The sequence below is a fragment of the Solea solea genome, chromosome 18 (genome assembly GCF_958295425.1).
Source record: "Solea solea chromosome 18, fSolSol10.1, whole genome shotgun sequence".
In the NCBI taxonomy this organism is placed as follows: domain Eukaryota; kingdom Metazoa; phylum Chordata; class Actinopteri; order Pleuronectiformes; family Soleidae; genus Solea; species Solea solea.
Window position 1 is genome coordinate 17,282,385 of NC_081151.1, and position 19,541 is coordinate 17,301,925.

General features: G+C 40.3%; 1 protein-coding gene and 1 long non-coding RNA gene across 3 annotated transcripts in view; both read right to left on the minus strand.

Moving 5' to 3' along the window:
* trim9 (tripartite motif containing 9) overlaps positions 1–2,879 on the minus strand; it is a 44,189-nt gene extending 41,310 nt beyond the window's left edge. For both annotated transcript variants that reach the window (XM_058615601.1, XM_058615600.1), the window contains exon 1: positions 1,839–2,879. In XM_058615601.1, the coding sequence (XP_058471584.1) occupies positions 1,839–2,675 (837 nt within the window). In that variant the 5' untranslated portion in view covers positions 2,676–2,879. The remainder of the gene's footprint in view (positions 1–1,838) is intronic.
* A 12,445-nt stretch (positions 2,880–15,324) lies between these two features.
* On the minus strand, positions 15,325–18,555 carry LOC131445355 (uncharacterized). The gene is made up of 4 exons (XR_009233835.1): positions 18,472–18,555; positions 17,819–17,957; positions 17,588–17,744; positions 15,325–15,386 (listed from the first exon to the last, which is right to left on the minus strand). It is a non-coding gene; the product is annotated as an uncharacterized LOC131445355 (long non-coding RNA).
* Positions 18,556–19,541: the final 986 nt, after the last annotated feature.

Sequence of the window (19,541 nt, forward strand, 5' to 3'; positions counted from 1 at the left end):
TGCAACCAGGCTGTTAATCACGCTGATGCACACTCATATGTGCCATGCCGTTATTGTTTATTTTCCTCTGAAATGGAAGTATAATTTACAAAATTGACATTATATCGAAGACCTGAAACTAGCAATTGAGGGTCTGAACTCCTCAGAAACATGTTCACTGATGCTATAAAGCAAGAGTACTTTTCGCAACCAGCAGAGTTGCCCCCTGGTGGCTAACTCCTAATTCTGAGGCTCCACGTTTTAAAAAGGAAGACTATGACCTTACACACAAAACAACCCAAACACTGCAGTATATATGCCAGGCCTGTATGTGGCGCTGTTCCCAAAACACCAATTCCATGAGTCAATTCAATATGAACATTCCCGAATTCTCACAAACAAATGCCAAAAATTCTCTTCATGGATACAAGGAGACTACACATCAGACTCCCTGTGTGTTTGTCTGTGTGTGTGTGTGTGTGTGTGTGAGTATTGAATATTGCTCTGCGTCCACTCTCGTCTCCGGATTCTGAAATGTGGAGGTGAAGTTTGCTGCTGCTGGTGCAGAGGCGTTGATAGAGACACATGCAGCGCTGCCTTCCGAGGCCTTTCCTGCCCACGACAACCCGGTAATCAAAAATAGCATTATGGTGCACTCACTCACACACACACACACACACACACACACATGCACGGTTCACATTTATAACACCACTATTATTCCTGCCTAATGACGACTGGAGCTGTCAAAGCTCAAGGGAATGGGACTGAGACGGGGAGCTCTCCGTCTCAGGAGACAAATGGTCATGTGATGACACCATGATAGAATCTGTGTGTGACATGAGTTTATCATTTGAAGGAAAATAAGCAGATGTGATAGAGGAAGCGGTTTCCTGTTGATAAAGGAGTCTGATGCTGATGCTGCTGCCGCTGCTGCTGCTGGAAGCTGGTGGTGGTTCTCCACTCGTGAACAGAATTACAAGCAGAACTGCCTCCTGATATTTTTTGGGCACCAACGACAGACAGGAGCTCCCAGTCTGGAGACATGTGCACTCACCTGAAAACTGAGCTGAGATGTGAGCAGGACTTAAAAATATAAACCGTCAGGTCACATTTTGTGCATCATAAAGGCTTCCTTTCGAGATGACGTTCATAAAAATGTTTGGAGGCTGTGAGCATGGACGGTAAGACAGAGGAAATTATTTTCAAGGTGTACTTGTTGCTCAGCTCAGGGGATGAATTATTGTACATAACAAACACACGCGTAAGTTATTCTTCACTGCATTGACTGGCTTCAAACCTAAGCCCTAAATTTACCCAGTTCCTCAGAAATGAAGTTCGGTCTCATTAGGACCAGGTTTTGGTCTCCATAAGGTCCTCAAGAGGGAACAAATACAAGTATGGACACACACATCTGTGCTGTTGGAACACCACATTGACTTCCTCGAGAAAACCTCATAGGGTTTGGATTTTGGTCCTCATTCGGACAACTGGTCCTGAAAAGTCAATGTTTCGACAAGGTCCTCAGGAGGCAACAAACACAAATACAAACACACACTCACAGGTTTGCACAGCTATTTTTATGAGGACACAAAACTGACTTCCTCTCATTTTGACAACCTAAACGATGCATTATCTCTAAACTTAACCATAACGAGTTAATGCCTATAACCCTTACCTAACTACACCTTAAACCTAAACGTAACCGATCCCTCTGCCTCATTAGGACCAGGATTTGGTCTCCATGAGGACTACTGGTTCTGACCCCAGGTCAGTCTTTTCTTCATGCCAGAAAAGGCGCAGACATTCTCACACAAACGCACGTAAACAAAGATTCATCAATCATTTTACGCACATACCTTGTGCAGTTTCCACATTGCGCCCAGAGCTTTGACCTCGTGTGTCCCGTGTTTTCCTTCCTCCAGACACTGATAACACACCGGCGTCTTACACTGCACACAGTACATGCTCAGGTTCTCCAGTTCGTGTTCTGTGCAAGTGGAGATTTTGCGGGGACTCGTGCGGCGACTGATGCGCCCCTGCGCCGGCGGCACCAGGCGGTGCTTGGCGAGGGGACCGCGGGGAGGATGGCACCGCAGGCGGCACGGGTCGCAGTAGAAGACGTCGCACTGCTCGCACATCACCGTGGCCTCCTTCGGACTCTTCTCGCACAGCTGACACTTGAGAGCGGCCGCTTTGCTCTGCTGGTACCGGTCCACAACGCCCTCGAGCACCCGGTTCTTGGGGAATCCGCGGAGACCCCGCTCGTCGAGGATGAGACTGCGGTGACACTGCGGGCATGTGATGCAGGAGTTGCGGGGAATCGGGGGTAAAGAGCCGGGCTGTGGTAGCAGGTGATGCTGCGGAGGAGGCTGGGGGACACTCGGAGGGAAAACCCGCACCCCGTTTGGTGATTTTTGGCAAGGAGTGGTCGGGGTGCTCACGAAGCCTCCGTATGATCCATACCCACTGTCCGCCTCACTGTACAGGCTCATTTTATCCAAATCCAGGTAATCATAGTCGGAGACGCCGGAGCCGGAGGCTCGGCTGCTCTGTGGAGACTCCGCGTCCGGCGTCTGTACCAGGATATTCCGAGCACAAGCCAAGCAAATGTTGTGGGAGCACGGCAGTATGATGGGCTCCCGGAAAAACGAGCCGCAAACTGGACATTTTAACTCTTCCTCCATTTCATCCATGATTGCTGCTGCTGCTGCTGCTGCAGATGGGTGAGAGATTCCTCAGTGGCGTGAGAACACAAACAGGACGAGTCACAGCTGAGCTTCGGCTCACTTCACTCTGCTGCTGCTTGTGCGTAAAAGCCGGAGCTCCAGTCGTTTCCTGCTGCGATTCAAGTCTACAAGCGCAACCTTGACCAAAGGGAAGGCATCAACCAATGAGACTCGCTCCTCTGCAGCGAGAGATCAGCTTCAGCGCAGCCGGGTTACTATTGGACAATGAGTGGATTCCAAACAGCCATTGGTCGGATGAGCTGTCAGTGAGTGGGAGCTCCGTTAATGAGCTTCTCGTTCTGTGAACCTCCTGTGAACATGCGAGGAAAACAAGTTGTTGTTGTTGTTGTTGTTTTTTAAACTAAACAATGAAATGTCATCCATGCATCATGTTGATATAATCAATAGTCTATGAAGAAAACTTCATCATCTGACAATATTTATATTCAGGTAATCATTACAACAGACACGTGTGTCAGTAAACATCAACAATTCAATATGATCATTTTCTTTTCAATCAATAACATCTTCTCCTGTGTGGGAAAACTACACTTAATGAGAATATGGCTATTGTTTAAATGATCATTTTCTATTACAGCTAATAATGATAGATGGTCTGTATTTATAGAACCACTCAAACTGCTTTACACTACAGCTTTGCCATTCACCCATTTCTGAGAACCTTCTGGGAACGTTACCTTTTGTTTGCGGGAATGTTCCCAGAAGGTTCCCCCTAGGTTCTCCTGTGGTTGCCATGGAAGGTTATCCTAACATTCCCCTAATGTTAGTTTTTGGTTGCACATTTGGTTCTCTAAAGGTTCCCAGAACGTTACTTTTCTACAACCTTCATACGACCTTTAGAGAAGGTTCTCTAAAGGTTCCCAGAACGTTACTTTTCTACAACCTTCATTATATAGAAAACGAATGTTATTTTAAACTGCACATTAGTAGACTCTCATATACTCGCAGTCTTAGATAAATGAAAAGGCAAACTTAGAGAATAGAATCAAAAGTTTTATTTTCAATGAACCATATATATGTATGTATATGAAAATATATATAATCAAGTCAAAATAGAAACAAACTAAATAAACAATAAATTAATCAATAATCTGCTCCTATGGAAAAACAAAATTTTTGCTTTACAAAGTTTATTTTTCCTGATTACAACTAATAATGAAATTAACAGACACCCATACGTCATTACTGAATATAAACAAGGAAAACAATCCTTTTTTTATAAATGAAATATGATCCACCCTGGCATAATCAATCAAATATGAGAGATATAAAGGAATAATCAATTGTTGTAAGGTGACACAATCAATAATCTGCTTACTAATGAGACTCTTTTGTTTTAAAGGCTATTAACAAAAAACTGTGACAATACTGAACCTATACACGAGGAAATCTATTCAAAACGATCATTTTAGAACAAATCCATTTCACAACATAATCCATATTATGGTCATATAAAGAAATCTACACACATTTAAATGATATATTGTTTTAAATTAGCTTTTTTTCTAGCAATGAAAAATGAATGACATTGTCATACATTGTCACTTTATGAAAATCATACCAATTATTTGTAGATGTATATATTTCAAAGGTTAGTGCATATTTTTTTAATACAAGCTTTAATAAAAGCTTTGTTTTGTATCACCATGTAAGGCTGCAACCAATTATTATTATTTCTTAATAGCATTTTTACCGTATTGATTAATCAATTGACTGGTTTGTCAACTGATGTCAACATGTAATGAAACATGCCTCAAAGTCCATGGTGGCAACATTACATATTATTATACAGTATTTTATAATATTTCCAACAAAAAGTGCAAAACATGATAACATTTGATGACCTGTCACCAAAGAATTGATTCATTTACCCAATAAATGGACAGTTTTTTCAACCTGAATTCTCTGACAACACAAACAACAGAATACAAAGACTGTTAATGAACCACCACAGATGTGAATGTAAAGTTTCTCCTCCTCAGCTGCTGTGGGAGCAAAGATCACTCCTGGAGGAGATTGAAAATATGGAAAGTGACACCTTGCGAGATAAGATAAAGCGGCGACTCTCCAGTGAAGTGAAAAGAGTTGTTTTTTTTTCCAGACCCTCTGCATTTCTACGGCCAAATACCTCAGTCTTCTCCGAGGCATCCATGGCAACGTGAGCTCCCCACTTTAGTTCTTCAGTGAGTCTGTTGATGGGCAAATTAAACAAAATAATCTGATTTAACAGCCTTCCCTCTTTCTCAGATCCTCAGAGGGCAATGTGAGGCCACTACATTTGCATATTTCTTTCAAAAGCAGCAGAAGAATGTGGACAATGATAAAGATGACCACACTACGAGGTAAATATGAATGATAAATATCATATAAAAGTGTGTAGTTGGCAACAGCCAAATAGTTATGACACACATTTCCATACCAATCACCTTGATTTTCACTTATGCAACACGTTATATGTTTGATTTCTTTTCTCTTTTTTTTCTTTGCTGATTAAATTTCTTCTCCAAATCCTCTAAAACCTGTGGAAATATACAACAAAGTCAGAGTTTATCCCTGGATTAAACCACATATAATGCTCAGTAAACTCGAGTGTTTGTGAAAAAAACACCAGCAGCTATTTTTGGACGCGTGCTCGCCAACGCCTCCATCCTGCTGACACGCTCTTCTGTGTAATCTCTTTGGTTTGGGGTGGGGGGGCCGCACTGCCTCTTCCTGTTTGCTCTTCTTTGAGGAGCCAGTTAAAGTGGCCAATTCTCCAAAAATCTAATATTTAGCTTTCATTCTTTCTTTTGGTCGCAATGCCAACTCTCTCTCCCACTGCCAGGAAAGACAGACAGTCAGATCATAAAAAAAAAAATCCTGGACAATACTCAGAGACGTAAAATAATTAAAAAAAATTTGAGGAAAATTAGCATCATTTCCAACTGACACCATTGAATATAATAATAAAATCCCATGTTGTCATGGTTTCTTCTATTCTATCCTATTCTGTCGTCTAAGTTTATACACAAAGATTGTTATTTTTGTTATTTCTTGAACGCAATCAAGGAAAAAGTCTGCGCGCATTCATGCTGCATCATTAATCACAGACGACGAAGAACAACTCCCCCATTCAGTCACCAAGGTTGCAACACATAAAAAATAATAATACAAATAAAATGATAGTTTTGCGCTTATATAAGAGAGAAAAAGCCTTAAATATCTCATACTTTCTATTGTATAATTACCGGGGAATGCATCTCAAACACGTATGACTTTGTATGACAGTACATACTACACACTTTGATGATCTTATCAGCTCTCCAAGAAAAGTAGAAATGATTCAAGGGATGTTATTTGCCATTCTTCAAAAAAAAAAGAGATAAACAGAATATATACACATAATATAAAAACACAAATACATACTATACAAAAAACACAATACGATTTATAGGACTATATTGTGTTTTTCGGTTTTGTTATGTCACTTCCTGTTTTATTTTGGTGATGGGTTTCCACTGTGTGTGTTCACTGATTAGTTGATTAGTAACCACTTGCACCTGGTGATAATTACCCCTGCACCTTTAAAGGCTTCAAGCGTTCGTATCTCGTAGTTTCCCCGTTCATGGTAGTATCGCAGCAAGTCTGTAGTTTTATTTTCTAGTTTTCGCAGCTTGGCTGTAGATTTATTTTCTGTGTTCTTTGAGGAGTTTTGTTTTGGCCTCTGGTCAACTTTTCATTTTTGCTTATCCAAGCAAATAAACCTTTTTTGAAACCTGCTTCTGTTCTCCTGCACTTGAGTCCAAGATCTCGTCTCCCGTCGTGACATATTGTACATTCTACTTGTAATGCACATTTTTGAATTATTCTGCAATGAAGCTACTGTGGTTTTTATGTCATGTTTCACTGGTTCCTTCAGCGGTTTCTCAAATGTATCTGTAAAGGTCAACTGTTGGTTTTCTTATGTCCTCTGGTCGAGTTCACCTCCTTCAGCCTCTTACTGCTCCCCAGGGTTCTTTTTTTTTTTATACCACTGCTGCTGCCGATGTGACTTGAAGCAGTAGATCAATGGTCACCAGGCCAACCTCGACATCCTCGTCAGTGGCTGTGGGAGGTCAAACCGCAGTGGCAGAAAGGGCACATTTACGGGAAGAGCCTCGTGAGGGCGGCCACAAAATGGAAAGGGATTGAAGGTTAAGTGAGGAGGAGGAGGAGGATTGACTGTGCAAAGAAAGTCGTCTGAAGTACATTAGTCCTAAAAAAAATGTCATTGTGTCATGACATTATGTTTGTCCGGTTGTCCATCTGCACCATTCTTATGAACAATAAGACTTAATGTCCTGAGGAAATTCTACAAATCTTTTTGAAGAACTGATCCTAATGAACAACTGCTTTACAAGTCACTAGTTTGTGTGTCGCGTAAAAAAACAAAGTCACAGTAGTTTCGTGCTGAGATGACTCCGCCCATGTTGTGGAGGTAATGAAAACCCAACCAAACCGTGCCGAGCCAAGGCGTGGCGGGACTGTGTAGTGGAAAAGCATCATCATTGTTCTGTGCCAACTAGCCATGGTGACATGTGCAGATTGTGGTAGTGGTAGAGGGATAAAATGAGATTGAGACTTAAACACCATAATAAAAACAAGAGAAGCTCTGAACCAATACCAGACTAGATAAATATAGAAGAAAAAAAAAAATAATGATATCTTTATGACAGAAAATCATCACAGACATGGCTTAGCACACAGCATACAGTGAAAACACACATCTGTAAAACATAGAGGAATACACATACAGTTGATGTTTTAGACTTTTATGGCTGAGGGAATAAAAGGGACTTTATAGCAGCAGCCTGATGGTGCGAGCTTGGTTGAGGTTGATATGTCAGTGATGAAAGTTCAATTTAGGGAGACTTGAGAGGAAAAGCAGATCGCAGGTGGCTGCTGCCGCCGCCGCCGCTGCTGCTGCTGCACAGTGAGAACATCATTTTACATTAAATACTTCTGTGTGTTGAATAATTTGACCAGGAAACAGGCCTTATACTCCATCACTCTTTGACACAACATCACAGGTTTTATGAGGTTTAACGGCGTGGAGAGATATAGTGCAGCTGTGAGGGTCTCTTTATATTTAATAATGATGTGGGTTTCAATCTTGTTTGTGGCAGGAGAAACTTTGCTCCTCTGTTTCCTCGGAGTTCATGTTTTATGTCCACTGATGTTATTTCACTGCAACAGAATTTATGTTTACTCCTTTTTTTTAAATAAATAAACACTATGGCATTAGTCGTATCATCACACAATCGTTTTTTGTGTTCCTGTGCTCCATTTCCCCCCCTCCCCCCCCGAACCCGTGTTCTGATTTCACTATATTGGAGGTAAACAAAGGAAGTCCTCAGGCTAGTAACAAAGACGGCAGTAACAAGAGCCGATTCCATTAGCAGAGGGGAATCTCTGCTGGATGCTGCCGGGTGGGGGTTGGGAGAGGCGCTGAATGTGTGGACTGAGGCTTTTTGAAGCACATTGCGACTGTGGTGTTGAAGGTGCGGGGCGGAATTAAAGTGGAAGGGGGGGGGGGAGAAGGGAAACAATAAACTATCCATGTGGGAATCCATTTTTCATTTTCCCCAACACCGTAACTCTTTACTTGCTTGACATCTCTGGGTTCAAGTAGTGAGAGAAGCCGTATTGGACTATAAAATTCAAATAAATGGTCTTCAAAGACACAAATTATTTGTGGTTCTACTGCATGTCGAAAAAAACCTGCCCTTTTATTAGGTACACTTACTTAGGTATACTGTCCAAAGCCCTTCATAACTTAGCTCCTGCATATCTCACTGACCTCCTCCACACAAACACGCATTCTCCGTTTCCTCCTCTCCACACCACCTGCCCGGCAGGGTTTCTCGGCAGAGTGCGGCGGGGTTTGCGCGAGGAGAGATTTAAAAAGATGTTGCACATGGAGGCCTTTCCCTGCTCACACGGCTCTTCAGGAAGCCCCGCACGAAACAGAAAAAAACGACACTCGCTCCAAACTTCAACGCTCGCCTTGCAGGAGAGAAATAACCATCCAAGCACATGAAACGGGTTTAAAATGGGTTTCAGCTTGTTTTGAAACTTCACTGTCAACCAAGTGCAAACCCAAATCAGTGGCTCAGAGAAACACGTCGTTATAGCATTCCTCTTGTGCACAAGTGCAATGCACGCACACACACACACAGACAATGTGAAAAGACAAAAAAAAAAAGTTTTCTTCTTCTGCACTGGGGTCAATCATTCACTTTGTTCGTAAGGACAAATCTGAATAACTATACATTTTGGCTTATTATTGTTTGTGTTGGACAAGTTTTCTAAACTTATTCGAACAACAGTTTTGCATATTGTGATAGGGCAGACAGATGGCCTCTGCTATATATTCACTCGCCTCTTCCCACACACAGCACACTTCATTTAAAAAGTACTTGAGAATGCATTTTAAAAGGGAAAAAAAGAGACTGAAAGAGCCCGAGAAACTGCATAACAAATACAAATCCAGCTATTAAAACTTCACACAATGCAGATTAACCCCATCAGCTACACGTGACTCGTCTTCCAGTTGAGAACTCAGAAATAATCCAGTAGCCCAAAGCAGAAGAAACAACATCAGCAGATCTGAAGATTATTGCTGGGTGAGAAGGTGTTAAAAATATCAAAAGTGTATGAGCTTATTAAAGGACCTTAAATTAATTCAAAATCAAATAACAAGCTTCTTGATAGAGTTTTAAATGACACTGAAATAACCAGGTAAACGTTGTGTTTACTCTCATTAACATTATCATTGAACTTTATCTGATTTATTCAAAGAACCATAAGCACGACACCATCTCCCCTGGTTTCACCCTGAAGGCCTAAACACCGCATCAAGAAAATGCATTTTCCAGGTCACAGTAAAGGGCACAGATGGTAGTGAATCCATAATCAGGAGTTAATCTGAGAAAAGTGAAGATGCAGAGCTGTGCTGCCATGTCAGGGTGACGAGTGGCTTTTGTCACCCAAGGTGCCCGTTCTGCTCCAGAGGACCGTTTATCAGCAGATGGTTATAATGCGAGATCTGTTGCATAAGGAAAAGGGGGTGTGTGTGTGTGGGGGGGGGGGGGGGGGATCGCTGGAGGTGAATGTGTGATGTTCAGTGATCTTCACAAGTTTCATGAGCAGTTTCAGAAGGTTACATGAGGCCATGAGGAAAAGACAGGAAGCAGAGCTGGAGGTAGCAGAGATGAATATGTTGAGGTTCTCTTTGGGAGTGACGAAGATGGATAGGATCAGGAATGAGCCAATCAGAGGAACAGCACATGTTAGATGTTTTGGAGATAAGGTCAGAGAGGCCAGAATGAGATGGTTTGGTCATGTACAGAGGAGGGATAGTGAGTATATTGGTAGAAGGATGCTGGGGTTGGAACTGCCAGGCAGGAGGTCCAGAGGAAGACCAAAGAGAAGGTTTATGGATGTAGTGAAAGAGGACATGAAGTTAGTTGGTGTGAGAGAGATGGATACAGAGAACAGGGTGAGATGGAGGAGGTTGATTCGCTGTGGTGACCCCTGAAGGGAGCAGCTGAAAGGAAAAGAAGAAGAATAGGAATGTAATCCTGTTTGTAATCCAGTCAAATCGAAATTTATTTATAAAGCGCATTTACACAGCCGAGGTTGACCAAAGTTCTGCGTGTAATCACATCAATAAAACAGCAAAAGGCATAAAACAATACAACTGCAGACCATAGAAATACCATATTATATTACACCACTTACACAACACAAGAAAACACACAAGAAACGGGAGCCTAGCTCAACCCGAGTTGAATGCCAACGAGAAAAAGTAGGTTTTTAAAGTTTAAGATTTAAAAGTCTCAAGAGTCTGGGCCAGCGCAGACTATTCTAAAGCTGAGGCTCAGTCACCTCTGGTCTTTAGTCTGGACTTTGACCGACTTAAGGACTCTGACTGGGGGTGTACATGCTTATCCAGATACTGAAGTGCCAGCCCTAATGTCTAGCTTGGTAATATCAGTGTAATAGTGTGGAAATAATGTGATAATATTACTGTAATATCCAGGTAATAGCTAAGAATTAGTATAGACTACAGTCACTGTAAATGCTACCATGTTATAAAGTTGAAATTAGGTCCCACGCACATTTTTCGTATTGTTAATCAGAAGCTGGTACTTGTTTGTTACTTTAGAAATAAGATATAATCACTATAATATCACTTAGTGTTATTATTACTGTTAACACAGCAACACTTGGTGAGAATTTAGCCTTAAATGCTTAGATTTAAGAGCTACATCCTTAGAACTGCATCACTTTAGAAATGCTGATATGAGATATAGGTTCAAGGTTCAAGGTTTTTATTTGCCATTTGTGCTTAAACAGACAGTCCAGGCACATTGGAAATCTTGTGCGGGTTCTACGAGTCAGTTGTAGGAAACATAAACACACATATAACGTCACATTCAAACATTTGATTCTGTACCAAATGTAAATCTTTTATTCTTGGCACAAAACAAAAGCAACCTCAACATTTGCTGTGTGCTTACCTTTCCACCGAGAACAGTCACTTCCTATCCTATAAAACGTAATAACAAACCACGGCTTTTCTTGAGCCAGATCTCAGAAACCAAACACCAGCACTTTCTATTCACGTCTTTACAATATCCCGGCTCTGTGCCATAGATTCCCATCTAACCCGAGCCTTGTACGTAAAGCTCCTGCTGCCATCAGTGTATTTCTTTTCATGGGGGACTTGAAGGGAATCTGTGGTGAGTTAATAGACTCAGTGAAACACACAAAGGAGACTCGGACCCGGATAGGTGGAGGGGGAGACTCTTTTATACGAGCTATGTTTACACGATTGAGTTAATTTTTGTTTTTTTCTCTGGTTTATTACTCGTGCAGGTATTAAAGGCATTTAATTGATTTGAAGTCTGACGATTTTAAGCCAACATGTTTCCATTTTCGCACCCAATAGTCCTTTTGAATAACCTATTCCCCTCCTCACCTGAGGAGGCACTGCATCAAGAAGAAAACATCTATTGGTTCATACAGACTAATGATGGGCTCAGCCTTTTGGTTGTGTTTGCGTTTACCCACAATGCCCTGCATTGTAGTCCACTGCATTTGGTTCACTTGTGTTTTTAGGTGGACCAGAGTTCACTTCTTTGGTACGCATCAGATTTCGGTCGTGCATTCACCCCTCCCCAAACGAACCAGACTTTTTAAATCTAAACTTTAAAAATTGATTAAAATGAACCAAACTTGCAATCATAAATAACCAACCTATCATACCTTTGTGCTGCTTCTTAATAAGACATAATCATGATAGTACTTGGAATTATGTTATTATAGCATTGTATTGTATGTATGTATGTATATATATATATATATATATATATGCCATTTAACGTAGCATTTTCTGCCCAAGCAAACATAATTGGAGCTGCTTAGTGAAGTGCTTAGCTGTGGTCGAAGGCTGCTGCTCAGGAAACTCATGATTGCTGTTGACCGAGAACGGATTCTCATTATTAGTGTTTTTGCAAGATTAATTGTGATAAAAAACTGGAAGGACAGGTTTATGTTTAGCTGCAGAATTTGCTTTTCAAACCTTTCGTGAGCACTTCCTTGTGTGGTGTCACTGTGTGCAGCGTGGAAATGCTGCCGCAGACAACAACAAAAAACTGCTACACTGAGAGACAGAGTGGTGTGAAGCTGATGGGCTTAATCAGATTGTGCAAACTCATTTGTCAGTGTTTGAATTTTGTTTATATTCACAAGTTGCACACTTTAAGGTGAGACAAAATACTGCCCACAGTCATTAAAGTGTAAATCCAATGTTTTTTTTATTTTGTTTGTTTTGCCAAGGTAAGGATAGATTTGTTCACAGGTGGCATAAACCAGTAAACAAATCTGTAGTCAAATGTCATTTGTGGCTCAAACCTGTTGTGCACAGCATGTCCTGCTGCTGCTGAAGCTGTGAGCGCGAGTCTGCAGTAAAAATGTGATACTCTGCATTCACAGGGTTTGGAGCATGGAGTTCTGGTCATGCATTTCCAAAACAACGAGAGCAGAAATGTGAGAGATTAATGCAACAATTTTTATTTTTATTGTTTGAAACAATTAAACAGCTAAAAAGAATCTAACAAAAATAACAATACCAAAAATAGTGATACGGAGCAGAAAGAAGAATCATCTTGTAATATCTCAATTCTTTCACAATTCTTTATGTCAGTGAACATACAAATTATACATTTAAAAAAAAAACTTAATTACCTAATATTCAAAATATGAATCTTAATTACTTCTTAAAAAATATTGTAATTGATTGTATTTCCTTCTGCATTTAAATATTAATTTGACTAAATTCTGACCTGTGCGTAATTGCTTTGCTTTTATTACTCGACGATGTGCTATATGCAGGAAGACAGTTGATTCTATCGCTCATCTGTGCCTTACAACAAAAATAATGAAATAAATGACGAGGTAATTTGTTCATTTGTCTATTTGTATTCCTCTCATGTGCTTCTTTCCTCCTTGACCCTTTTTGTAAATTAGATTTTTTTAACTCAGTGAGGTTTAATTTCCTGGTTAAACAAACGGTATATTAACAGTTTTGCCAAACAATGAATTATGCAAATAAATAACAGTCTAATATTACATAATAGTAACAATAATTCAATATTATTGTGCAACAATTTATATAATAGTGTGATGGCACCAGAGACCTGTAACTTGTACAGCAACCAGTGGGATCTTTAAAGTGGATATTTAATATTATACTCTCAAGTTTTAGAATTGCTATGCATACAGAGCACTGCACAGCTCCTTATACAGAACAATGACAGGAAATAGTTTTTGCGTCACATCCGAAAGATGTAACTGAAAAAAGCAAATTGTCTATTTTGGTTATGGATTTACTCAGATACTTGGCTGGGGGCTAGAAGCTTGTTACGTAAATAAAACGACATTAAAAGGCCGTGATGAGTGTGTGTGGGAGTCTGTCTGTGAATGATATGTCACTGTGTGCTTCCCACCTCTTGCTATTTGGGCTGTTTTCCTCACACTTGCTCGTCCTGTCCTCCCACAGCTTCCGACCATCCTCCTCCCCTCTGAGACGCCAGCGAGCGTTCGTGTGAGGCATCATCGGCGACTGAGTCACGAATGCCTGTACTTACACACTGTACGTTAGGAATATAGAAAATCCACCTTCGGCAAGAGCTTCTTTTGGTTCATGAGAGCAGAATTGATGGTATTTTAGTCACATGGGCCTGCAGGGAGCACAGTGTGAATTGCATCCGTTCCATAAACCATCTGTATATGAAGTTAACATTTGCAAAAACCACCATATTCTCTTTTAGGTACAAGTATTAGTGTTTTTAATACAGTAAGGAGTTCATAATGTTTTGGGGAAAGACGGTGTTTTGCGTTAAAATGGGAAAATATTAAACAGTTTGGGGACCTTCGTTGTTATGAAAACGAAGGTCCCCAAACTTCCTGACTTCCTGAAACAGCTGATGCCGCGTGATGTTCTTGTCTCACGGCAGTTCACTAAACCCCCTCCTCTGAAGCCAACACCACCCCAATGCCTGATTTAGAAAAATGCCAAAAAAGTGGGCTGAGAGCTACATGAGGGGGAGGAAAAGGGAGGGGGAGTTGGGAGCTTTGTGGGGGGGGGGGGGGGGGGGGGTTCTGGTAGTGAATTCTGACATTCAGTTCCTGCATCAAACAGAGATAACAAAATGACAGGTCTGGCATCTATAAAAGGGGGAGGAGTCTAGGACAACAAGAGCGTACCGTGAAGAAACAGCTACTACATTGCAGTAGCTGTGTTTGACCAGAGAGAGAGGCAGTAGATAGTATCAAATAAATAAATGTATAAATTACAGTGAATCTAGTGAATCTAGTGAATCTAGTGAGTATCTAGTGAATAACATCACTAGATACACATATACACAGTTTTACACCTGGGGGAAAAAAGTGACAGGCTTCATATAAGGCTTCGTCTTTTATAATCAGGATGAAAAGAATAAAGGATGTGGGTGGGGATGATTATCTGAACACTCACTTGTGTTACAAATGTCAGTGTCATCGTCTCTAATATCTAACATACGCTATACGTTGTTTTCCTTTCACGTTGCACACATTTGTCAAATCATTGTCACCGTCTTATTTCTCACCTGTTTATTCAAATGAGTCAGTTCTTGGCTGCTTCTCCGCTCCAGCGTGGGAGTCGGCGAGATGAAAATGTCGAACAATGGGGCAGACTTTGTAGGATGAGGATAAAGTCTTTTGTTCCGAATGAATCCAAGCCTTCTTCCTCGCATGTAAAACCAATTACAGAGACCAGAGGAGTTGGCTTCTTCCCCTGCAGCTGCCTGACACATTTACAGATCCTCATAAAGAAGCATCAGGCTGCACGCTGAGTTCTTCTTGAGTGATCTACAGCATCCTAAACTCCACTGAATCTGCAACTAAAGAGAATATACAAAAAATAAAAAGCACATTTGTTTTTTTTCACAGAGGGATTGGACATCGCTGAAGATTCTCTTTTAAAGTATAAAAAAATAAAGCAAAGAGAAAAATCAATCTCTGACCTTGTTTCCTTGCCTCTGGAAAAATGTTCTCCATCGTAGCATGGGCTGTGAACGTGTTCTCACTCTGGAACAGAAATATAATATATAATATTTGGGGGTTTTTTTAAATAAAAAAAAATAAATAAAAAAAATATATAGTTTTTTACATTTTCAATTAATTAAACTAATTTTAATTTTCATTCGTCACATGTTTAAAAAGGAGTAGGCAGAAGTATAAACGTATATGTACCTACCCGCATTCCTATTACAAAGCCCAATTTATAGACTACTTTGTCCCAAATAGTAGATAAACATTTACATATTTACAGTATTTTATAAAAAGTTTGTTACGTTCTAAGTACAATATGTCTGGCTTTAAACAAGGATTGGATTAAACTGCTGGTCTTCGACCTTATATTTATTAGTATATATTTATACTGATTTTTGTTTTTACTTACTTTATGTTTTAAACGAATAAGACAGAAGTGCTAGTAACAGTAAAAGAAGCTGTGTTTGAAATCCTGGGATTGCTATATCGGTGATGGTGAGTTTGCTCCGAATTGGAAATCGGAGTTCCGACCACAAATGGAACGCACCAGTCAAGTGCCAATAAAGGTAAAGACAGTCACTCAGAAAACAGTGATGAGTCTGCGTGTCAGGTCCTTGGCCCAGTGACCCACTGTCTGACTGACCTAGTTTTAAAAGCACCTTCTCCTCTTATGTCACGCCATCCATTCCTTTCCTCACACAAAGAAACACATGCAAACTGTTTAAAATCACCCACTGCATAAATTTCCATCAAAAACCCTTAGTCAGTAAATGTCTAATCCTAATTCAAACTCCCTAAAACAGGGTTAAAATGTCCTCACTTTCCTGAAATGTCTTTAATCTCACATTTGTATTTCTCTAATTGTAGTTTATTTCTATTTTTTTACTACAATTGTCTTCTATATTTTACTGTACTGTTTTATAAACTTTATTTTGTTTAACAATACACTATATTCTCCTCCTTATCCGTGCCGCTTCCTTAACATTTAGTAGGCCGCACAGAGAGCACAGAGAATTTCATTACCAGTCATATCACATTGCTAATTAGTTCATGACATTATTAAAGAACCTTGAATCTAATTAACAATGAGGACTTTCCCTGTAGTCAGATTACTAACCCTAACCAAATATAACACTGACCTGTGTCTCTTGATTAAATTACGTTACAGTTTTTGGTCAAATATTATTCTCTCCCCTGCAGGTGATGATTCCTCCACATCCTTGCCTTCTTTTCCTCATAAATCTATTCCACAGGGTCTCTCACAGTCCACTGGTGTGTTCACCATTTGTGTAGTGCCTGAATTTAAGGCCGTATATCACATTAATAAATGTTTTTTTTTTTTTTTTACAGTCCCTGTGCATTAACTGGAGAGTAACATGCTGCTATAGCTCACTGAAATTTCTCAGATGGAAAAAAAATGTTATTAACTGTTACACAGTGTGTGCACATTCGCTGCAGAGTGAGTTTTAAAGGGTTTATAAGCAGACATTACATAGACTACACGCAGGTATGTTTTAATAAGTGTGCAATCACTTTAAATTGGAATAAGATTTGGTGCAAGTCGCCTAAGAAACAGCCTCTGATGTGCCTGAAGCGACGATCTTGCTTTCACAGAGGGCGCCATCTTGTGCCTCCCTGTTTATACAGCAGCCTGAATGAAGTGTTCTGAAAATGAACGCTCATCACACAAATAAACCTGATGCATTAACCAATGGAGAAGAAGGAGAAAACAGCAGAGCTCGTGGGGAGAATAGAAGAGAGGAGAGAGATGTGACTGATAGCTTGCATCCTCCCTGATGTGCTTCACCACTCATTATGACACGCTGTGCTTTTTAAAGGACTAACCAGACTGCCATTGATGGATTCTACCAGATTATTTCTTACAGGAGCGTTTCAGTCAAGTGAACTTTATTTAAAATAAATAGGCATATTTAAAAACAACCATGCATGACCAAAGTGCTTTACATAATTAAAGGCACAGCAACACAAAAGGTGTAAAACATAGAATCAGTAAAAACATAAAGTAAAATAAATAATAATAATAATAATAATAAAATAGTAAAATGCTGAAGTGAAGGCAAAGGAGAAGAGGTGGGTGTTTAAAGGTGATTTAAGGGATTTTTGGTACATTTAAAAGCAGTCTGTTATTAGACCTCAGAGGAAGAAGAAGTAGTTCAGAGAGGTAAGATGGTGCCCAACTGTTAAGAACTTAGTAACTGAACGTTTAGCACTCTTACCTTTGCAGCAAGAAGATCTGGTTGAAACAAGGGCCTTTTTGCATGGAGTTTGCATCTCCTACAGTACAAAAACTTGCAGATTTGGGGATTAGGATTAGGTCTTTCACCCTATGTCAGCTGAGACTGGCACCAGCACTCCCTCATGTGGAGGACAAATCTGTGGAAGATGAGTGAGTGAGTGAGTGTTTAGTAATTAGTAGTGTCTATCGAAATGCTATCTGCGAGCCTCACATAATTAACGCATCCTCAGGAGCCAAAGCCGTTTATCATCTGCTGTGCAGAAACATCCAAATGTGGCGTAAGGGGTTGAATCCAGCATCGTCCCCCCTCAGGTGACAGCCGTGAAAACAAGTGACGACTCACAGAGCACCTGAGTTAGCGAGACAGAGACAGACTCATTAATCAGTGGCCAGAGGGTTCAGTGTCTTGACGCGCTAACACTCCTGCAGGCGGCTGAGCTGAAGACGGCAGATACTGTCTGTACTGTGACTTCACAGATGAGAGAAGGCATGAGGTCAAAAGGATCCCTGATGGGTCACAGAGACACTGAGTGATTCACAGATTTCGGAAACAAGCAGGACGTGTCCTTTCTCTCATCTTTATGCATCAAATGAAAGATATGTTCAGATAAACACTACTTGAATATAATGATATTTCTTTATATATTCAAACGTACTTGCAGCGTAAGACCGCTAAAATTCAACTGTGATTCAATTTAAACCCAGATTTCTTAACATTTGAATGCACTCATTAAGTGCCTGCTCTTTCAAAACATACCGTCGCCTAATTAATGTGTGTTAGTGTTAAAGCAACAGCTGGAGAGCCAACAGTGAGTGAAAGAATTGATTGAAAGAATGAGTAAGATGTAAGAGAGGGCGTCTCACAGGTGATTAGAATGGCTCCACTGGCTCCAGATGTTGATGGGGATCCTGGAACAGCTGGCACTTGGCTGCATTTATTCCTCCCAATTCTCCTGCTGACAAATTTAAAGACAGAATGAACGAATACATTGACAGTAAGACAAACACCTGTGTGAGCGACATCATACAGCTTTTATGATTCAAAAGGTGGACACAAGCAGGTTCAGATAAACAACACAAAACGCCAACTTTATGGAAACACTGCAGGATGAAATCTAAAATTCAAACATCAAAAACTTACAGATGGACTGTGAATAAGGGGGATAACGAGGAACAGGTGCTAATAATTAGGGAGGGGGCTGCAACCACAACACAGGTGATTGCGATTGACAATCAGGCAACAAGAGGAAGTGCAACAGCATGGCTACAAAATAAAACAGGAAGTACAGAAAGCAGATCACACGGGAAGATAAACTGCAAAAGACTATTATTTTGTTCATCAAGTTTTTTATACTAGTGTATTATATACTGGGTCAATGGTTCTCATACTTTTTGTACCAAGTACCACCTGAGAAAATATTGAGCTAACGTAACACCATCATCACCAACGTTAAAATAAAGTGGTGTAAATAAGCCAAGCAAAGTCAGCTACAGAATTTCACAGGAGGCAGATTTATTCCCAATAAGATCATTTGCTCTCTCTCATCATCCTCCTCTTCCTCACATATACTTCACGCACCGGTATAGTGAAATTAGAATAAGACAATGTTTATATTCTATGTACTCCAGTAAAAAATCCTCTCCTCTGATTTTCCTCCAAGTACCACCAAAGGAAGCTAAAATACTATACTTGCACAGCATTGTAATTGACTATTCATGGTATTTCTGACTCCTGAAGTTACCAAGAGTGTTTAGCAACAAGTTATCCTAGTTAATGTTGTCATTGTGCAAATGTGAGATTAACAAGACATCCAATATCTCCTTAAAGCTCCAGTGTGTAACTTCTGTCGCCAAAATACTGCTGGTGTCTCAATTCCCCTCAAGATTGAGCCCACGCCTCAGGTGAGCCTGCAGAAAGGACGACGACAAACAAT